This window comes from Eutrema salsugineum, unplaced genomic scaffold, assembly GCF_000478725.1.
Source record: "Eutrema salsugineum unplaced genomic scaffold, Eutsalg1_0 scaffold_5, whole genome shotgun sequence".
NCBI classification, from domain to species: Eukaryota; Viridiplantae; Streptophyta; class Magnoliopsida; order Brassicales; family Brassicaceae; genus Eutrema; species Eutrema salsugineum.
The window spans coordinates 25,237-33,210 of NW_006256612.1; the positions used below are offsets into that span (position 1 = coordinate 25,237).

The 7,974-nt window shown below is 26.8% G+C and overlaps 1 protein-coding gene across 1 annotated transcript; it reads left to right on the top strand.

Moving 5' to 3' along the window:
* Positions 1-5,601: 5,601 nt before the first annotated feature.
* LOC112084058 lies at positions 5,602-7,589 on the top strand. The gene is made up of 4 exons (XM_024152464.1): positions 5,602-6,267; positions 6,599-6,722; positions 6,799-7,014; positions 7,362-7,589. Exons 2-4 carry the CDS (start codon positions 6,621-6,623, stop codon positions 7,587-7,589), a joined length of 546 nt encoding a protein of 181 aa, XP_024008232.1. The 5' UTR covers positions 5,602-6,267; positions 6,599-6,620.
* The last annotated feature ends 385 nt before the right edge of the window (positions 7,590-7,974 follow it).

Sequence of the window (7,974 nt, forward strand, 5' to 3'; positions counted from 1 at the left end):
AAAGAATAAAATAATGTGAACGAAAATTTAGAAGAGAAAGTCTATTTTTTATTGGGAAGTTATATGTGTGTCTTGTTATTTATTGAGAACTTTTATAATGATTTATCTATTAATTTAAAATATAAAATAGCATGTATATTCGTATGTATTAAAGACTATCCATAATAGTTTTTTTTTTCAAAACCCTTTTTTCTAAATTTAACACTCCACATTATCTTCTGTCTCGTCTACCTAATCATTTAACACCCTTTCAATTTTTATATCCTTAAAATAGTTTTGTTTAATAAAATTCAACACTTTACCACACTATTTTTATTATATATTCTTATTTTCATTTATATATTATAACTATATATTAATAACAATTAATAATTAAAAATAAAGTAACTAAAAGTTCAATAAAAATTTAAATATCTTTTGCTATATATACCAAATTATGATTTTTATTTCAAATAATAAATGAATCAAAAATATTTTTATTAAAACAAATAAAATTACAAAAAACTTAAATTGCAATACAGTGTATGAATAAACTTACCACACTTTGACCAAAAAAAACCACACCTAACAATTAGAAAAACACACATGACTTAATTGTTACGACAAATTCAACCCAAAAAACAATATATGTAGTCCATTTGGGGCTTTTCTTTCAAGTAGAAGTTGAGTCCTCCATAGTTGGACTGATCACATTTGCACCGCTCTCATTTGGACTACTCATAACACCAAAAACTATTTGTGTTGAAGATTCTGAAAATTTTGTTGCTTGAAATGAATATGGCATCGTCGAGCCATAATATTGATATGGATGATAATTTAGAACAGCTGACGACATTGTAAAATTTGGGGATGTTTATTGGTATACAGATTAGGAATTTGATAGCTGTTGAGATTTGGATAGTGAAAATGATAATTACCCAAAATATGTTTGAAAATAAGAGTTTTTGGAATGATAGTGAAAGTCATAGGAAAAAAATATAATTCTTTTGTGTCCAAATTAAATGAAACAAGACTCTATTTATAGAGTTCAAATAATAATAGATTTTAGTATAATTGTTTTAAAAAAATAATAAGAAAATACTAATTGAGTTAAAAAGTTGTGGATGATAAAAAAAATCAAAAATCTCAAACCCAAATGATATTTGGACATGTGTCCTATCTTATATTCTCTTCCTTCTCAATTTCTGTCAGATTAAATTGTTTAAGCTTTATTATTATTTTTATTTCATTCAGTAGCTGAATGGCCATGTCATCTTTTAAATATTTAAACACCTCAATTGCATGTTATCAACTGTTGAATTAATAATAATAATTCAACACCTCTATTGCTCATAGTCTTACTTAACTTTTTTCGTAAAACTAGTTATAGTGGTGCATTTTCAATTATTGAATAATTGATTCAACTGATGAATCATCACAATGGATGTTGAATAATAAGATTAGTTACAATGGTAGTGTGGAAAGAAAAATTAAACAGTTGAATCAATAAAGGGTGTTGAATATAATGTTTTTATCTAGGTGGATTAAATTGAGTTAAAAAAATTTAACATGTTGAATAAGGGTGAGATGAGTCCGGCAGCGCCACACTAATATGCTTTTGTGTTGTTATTCGCTAATTTTTGATTTTTTTATATTCCTAATTATTTGAGACTAATTATTATATATTAAATTTAATTTTTTAAATTTTACTCAGACTAATCATAATCAGTCTAATTTTGAGCATATGTATCTCATTCATCTTTAACAATTATATTATACAATATAATACATGACCTTATAATTATAGCTAAATCGGCTATATCTCACATGTGAGCTCGTTCGCGATTGAATCGATCCATAAGGAGGTGTTTTGAGATGGATATGGCATCATCGATCCATAATATGGACGACGATAGTTTGAACAGCTGACGGCATGAAAATATTTAGTGGATAATCATAATTTGAAATGTTTTGTGGTTGGTTGGAAAATTGATTTGGAAAAAGATAATTGTTAGGATTTAGATAGTTAAAAGCATAATTAGAAGTATTTTGGGAGCTAAAATGGTTATTATAAGGATCCATTTCACTAAACATTTAAGTAAAAAAATAAACAAGGGTTTATTTGAAGCTAATAGAAAAAATATAGTAAAAAATATTTTTTTTCTGTGTCCAAATTAAGTGAACCAAGTCTCTATTTATAGAATATGAAAATGATGAATTTTGATATAGAAAAATATAAAAACAATATTATTCGATGACATAATTTATCTGACATAATTCAGGTAAAAAGAAATATCAAGAATCTAAATAGGCAATTAGAATACAACACATCTTTCTATATATATATATATATATATTATCCAATATTTTTTTAATAATTAAATATGTGAAAAATGGCAGAAGATAATTCCACAAAATTTGATTCACGCCTGTTGAAACTATTCCACTATGTTTTCTCCATGTCATCTTTATTAGACTATGTACATTGATTTAATTTTTTAACATCTTACTTTTTACTTATAAACATTCCACATCATCTTCTCTCTCTTCCACTTAATAATTCAACTCCCACTAAACTTTTATATTTTACAATAGTTTTGTTTAATAACATTCAACACTTTACTTTATCACTTTTATTTCATATTCTTATTTTTTATGTTTTCTGTTTTTATAATTATAAAAACTAAATTAAAATAATTAAGAGTAAAATAATTTGTTAATTTTTATTTTATATGTTTCAGTTTTTTTGGAAAATTAATTTTAAAATTGATAATTGTCAAAATTTAAGTAGTTAGTAGAATTTTAGATATTAAAAAATGATTGTTGGGATTCATTTCACAAAAAAATGTATAATAAATCTAATACAAAAAGTATAGAAAACCATATGTTTTTTTTCTGCGTCCAAATCAAATAAAACAACTTTCTATTTATAGAGTATAAAAAATAAGAAATTTAGTATTAAAAAAGTCTCTGGTTTCCATCTAGTTAAAGAAAAAAAAAACATGAATATATTAACGTACATGTGCCAAAAAGATTCAATATATAATAAATATATATGACATAACATATGAAAACAATAATTAACAAACGTAAGATTTTTTGAAGAAAAATACAAAACAGTGTTATGGAACTAGTACAAGAACTAATCATTTCAAGAATGGTAAAAAAAAGATACATTTTTACTGGTGATACTGTTTTATTTGGTTTGTTGTTTTCAGAGAGTTATGCAATGCTATATATAGGGGAGATGATATAACAGATAAGTTTTTTTTTAATTTGTAAAAAATAATTACTATTTTGTAGGAATTTTATAATATACGATTGACTAAATTGACTAGATGAACAATATTTGAAATTTGAATACTATTTGGTAAGAATTTTAAAAGGATATATAATTGATTTTTATTTATCTTTTAATATATGGTTGATTAGAATTTGTAACCAATCACTGGAAAGATCTTGCAACAAAATTATCATAATCATATAATAGAAGATTAATGTGAAAACACAACATAAAAACATAATAATACTTAGTGTTACGACACAAGGGTATAATTCTTTCTAAAATCATAGCAAAAAAGCAAAAAATTGGTTCTTTACATTTTTACAATCATTTTCTATTAAATTATTTGTAAATGATGTTACTCCAAAATCCACCCAATATTGAATAACACAAATATTTAATAGAATTGGAAAACTCATATATTGAATAACAGTAAAATTTAAAGTATTATAAAGGAATGACTACAAATACTTAATCCAATAACACCTACATTTAAAAGAATTGATGAAACACCTAATTAAATAACACAGAATTTAATAGAAACGTTTATTCCTCGAAAATCAATCACATGTCGAGATCCAATACCCCTCACCCCCCCCCTAAGATTTAAGTTTGGTCGGTTTATAATTCGGTCTGGTATTGGTCAAGATGATTTCATATCAGGTTATGCTTATCTTTTCTATTATGAGAGAAGGGTGTTTCATGTCCAAACAATTTTTTTTTAAAAGTTTTTTACTATTTTACTTGTGGATATCTAATATTTCTGTTACTAAACCAAATTTAAATTCGATTTTTCTGTTTTAATTATTTTTATAATTAAGGTTTTATTGTTTCTCTCTCCCGATTTTTTTTCATCATTTTTAAAAGATAATAAATTAGAAATACATACTAAACCTTATCCATCGATATTCTAGCATGCAATCTCACCAAATCAGCAAAGTTTTAATTTTTTTTTAAATATATTTAGCATGCAATCCCACCAAATCATGCAATCTCTACGGTTCTTTTAATTTGACATCCGTATATTTCAGTTCTGTTTCAGGGATTTCAATTTCAAATTATTAAAGTTGAATTACTACATAATAATCCTTTACTTTATACCATATTATGCTTTAGCATATTCGATCTGTGTCAATCCTTCTTGAGATAATATCTTATTTTAATAATCAATAATAACATTTTGATTCTCCTAAATTATCGATAACCTACGTCTATAAAATAGAAACTCATTTAAGAATTTCATTACTCAACACCACCAACTCATACTAACGTGTTTGTGAAAAAAATGGTTTCAAAAAGTTCATTCACTTACCTTAAAGATGTGAAGCCTTACAAAAAGACTTGGCGAATCCACATAAAAGTATTGCATTCGTGGAAGCAATATACATCCCATGCTGCAGAATCATTAGAGTTGGTATTGGCAGATGAAACCGTTAGTCATTTTTGTAATTTCAATATCAGTATATATTTAATTTCTGCTAATATTTTTTCCTATACTATTAAAAGCAACTCTTACTCTGTTAAGGGTGTTAAAATCCATGCTTCATGTAGAAAAACTTGGATTTTTCGTCTTGAAAAACAACTTAGTGTTGGAGAGTAGAAAATAATTGAAAACTTCTCTTTATCTCCTGCAAATGGCAATTTCTGTCTAACTAGCCATGTCTACAAAATGAGTTTCGTGAGCACAACAACCATCACACGATCTTTGTTAAAATCAGATGATTTTTTTTGTCATTGACCAGTTTTGAGCATATCACAAGTGGTAATCTCAAAACTCAATACTTGATTGTTAAGTTCATATTTAGCACTCTACTACATGATTTCATGTTTTGTTTTTCTATTTACAAAAATTTCTGAATTTTATTCTGGATTATTAAATATTTTATAAGATATTATTTATGAAATTAAATAGTTTTCTTATCATGAGAGTTTGAAATGAATGTATGTCTCGAGGGAATTCACCCTGTATACTAAGAAAGTAAAATATCATAGAATGATGTTTATTAAGTATATTATTTTATTTCTCCAAAAATATTTAAAATTTCGAATTGAATTTTAAGTTGAAACCAAACTTGAAATATTTTCTATACAATTTCAAAAAAAAAAAAACTACATGCATAATAACGTAGCTGAAACGAAACCATGAATTTTTTCAATGATCCAAACACAACTATATTAAGAAAACCGATTAATTATTTCATGAGCACAACTTCCATGGTAGGATACCTTTTTTGAAAAAAAAATAGTTTCTTCCAATATATCTTAATATATTTAGATCTTTTTACATACATTTCATATTTTACAGATGTTGTTGGTCAAGTGGTGGACATGGGGAAATCTCTACGGTTCCGGTGGGTGCTAAAGATATAAAGAAAGTTGAATTTCATCTAAGAGACACTGAGTAAGATGTAAACTAATTTTGTTTGCTTTTTATTCATTTGTATTTTGACTCCTAATCAATTTTTGAATCTATGATTTGGTGCAGCGACAATCGTATTTAATGTTGTTTATGGGGTACTTTTGCTGATCAAATTACAGCATATTGCCAAAATGCTGGCGAAGAAAATGTTGTGTTTTTGCTCTGGTTTGGAAAAATAGGCTTCTATCGATATGAGAAAACTAGCATCAAATTCAAAAGAATTGCCAGATTTTATATCATACATACCTGATTATTTTTTTATGCATGAGAACTTCAAATGACAAATGCATTTGACGCATCATCTCTCCTCCTAAACCCTGCCATACCTGAAGTGGAAGAGTTCCAAAAAAAAAATTTTCAAAATATGTTCAATTATTTTATGCTTTCATTTATTCAAATAAAAATTAAAGATTATGGACACACTAACTTTATTATTTTACGTCGAATTAACAGTTTACCCCAAGATGGTCTTGCTCTAACTATCATTGAACCAAAAGAGAAGTTTGAACAAGTCATCAAGAAGGGAATCGAAAAGTGGTCTCAACTTCCAACAAAATCAGTAGCAGAAATCCTAAACGCCACTGAGGTTTGTAATTCTAATTATCCATTTTTAATGTTTAGTTTACATACAATAACCTTACCAATTTTATTGGCAGATTGAAAAATGCAAAGTCATGTGTACTATCTATGTTATTGATACGGACTTTAGTTGGTATTATTTTGGATATGGAAAGTGTAACAGAAGAGTCCAAAGAGTGATAACAAATAACACAAACATTAATAAACCCAAATTCAAATGTGATGTTTGTAATGGAATTGTCACGGATGTACAAGAAGGTATCATATCTACACAATGTCATCTAACGTATTTGCATTAAGTTTTTTAAATTGTCGTAATAGATTGTAATGTTTTGAAGGTTTACGTTGCATCTCAAGGTCATGGAAGACACAGGAAAAACAAACTTTTTGCTTCTTGATAAAACTGCAGAGCCGATTGTGACACAATCTGCTGCTCAGCTCCTTAATGGATCATTTGATGAGGTATAAAATGATTGTTTGGTTTAATTATGTGGTTTAACAAAATATAACCTAAAACTTTGGATTCTTATTAATTCAGATTGAAGATCCAGAAGCAATACCCCAAGCTCTTAAGGATTTGGTTGGAAAGACTTATATGTTTGCAATTTGTATTGAGAAGGAGAATGTTTTATATGGATCAGAAATCTACAAGTATTCAAAGGCTGGAAATGGTCAGGATCTGATAAAGATTGAATATGAGTCCGAACAAGACAATCTTTTAAACAATGTTGTGTCAATTGTATCTGGTGATGAGGTAAAAATAATTCCAGTTTTCTAAAATTATACGGATCCTTTTTGAATTTATATCGAAATTGTTTCTGCATGCGTATATATATTCAATCGTATAATTGCATTTTTAATCATGTATAAGAGATAAGAATGAAATGTGTTTGCTGGTAATTTGTTGCATGGTCATTAAAGGATACTTACGTAGTTAAACTGAAGTCACTAGGTGTCAAATGTAACTTTTTAAAAAAAAAGATAGTGCTTAGTGGTTTTCTAGATGGAATGATATAGAGAAAACACATGATTGGTTTTCTAATATTCTAAACACGTGATGGTTTTCTTATATTCTAAACTTGTGTTTTAAATTATACATAGGTTTCACTAATTGGAACTATCAGTGATGGAATTTCTGGATCACTTTCATCACATTCTGGATCATTTTGTACCCCTTCTTCTAAGCGGTCATCAGAAGATAGTAATAATTTACCTGATCTAAGTTCTACTTCTAAGAAACAATGCACCAAGATCATCAAGGTTGAGAACATTACAGATGAGGAGGAAGTGAAACCACAGATTGCAGTAAAAGAAGAAGATAAAAAATAAAGATGCTCCTATTTTCGCTTTCTAAGTTTTAAGTTTTTTATTGCTGGTTTAAAATAATTCGTTTAATTCAAATCGGTTGTGTTCGGGGATTTTTTAGGATTTGCTATAATTTCAAATTTCTGAATTCTTATGTTTCAGTTAGGATTGGCTATAATTTCAAGTTTCTGGATTCTTATGTTTCAGTTATGTTTCAATATTATTTATTTTTGCTACATGAAAATCAAAATTATGTATCTTTGCATGTATAAATTTTCATAAGCAGATAATATAAATAATATTGAAAATTATTTATTTCCTGAATGAAATTTTTCGATTGAAAGACAGTATAGCATATACTGTTATGTTTTTCTAATTAAAAAAAATTCTAAAATGGGTTTGCTGGTAA

Coding starts and splice junctions, on each gene's coding strand:
- LOC112084058 (XM_024152464.1), top strand. CDS start 6,621: ATGGAAGACACAGGAAAAACAAACTTTTTGCTTCTTGATAAAACTGCA. Junction 6,723..6,798: donor TTAATGGATCATTTGATGAG/GTATAAAATGAT, acceptor TTATTAATTCAG/ATTGAAGATCCAGAAGCAAT. Junction 7,015..7,361: donor CAATTGTATCTGGTGATGAG/GTAAAAATAATT, acceptor AATTATACATAG/GTTTCACTAATTGGAACTAT.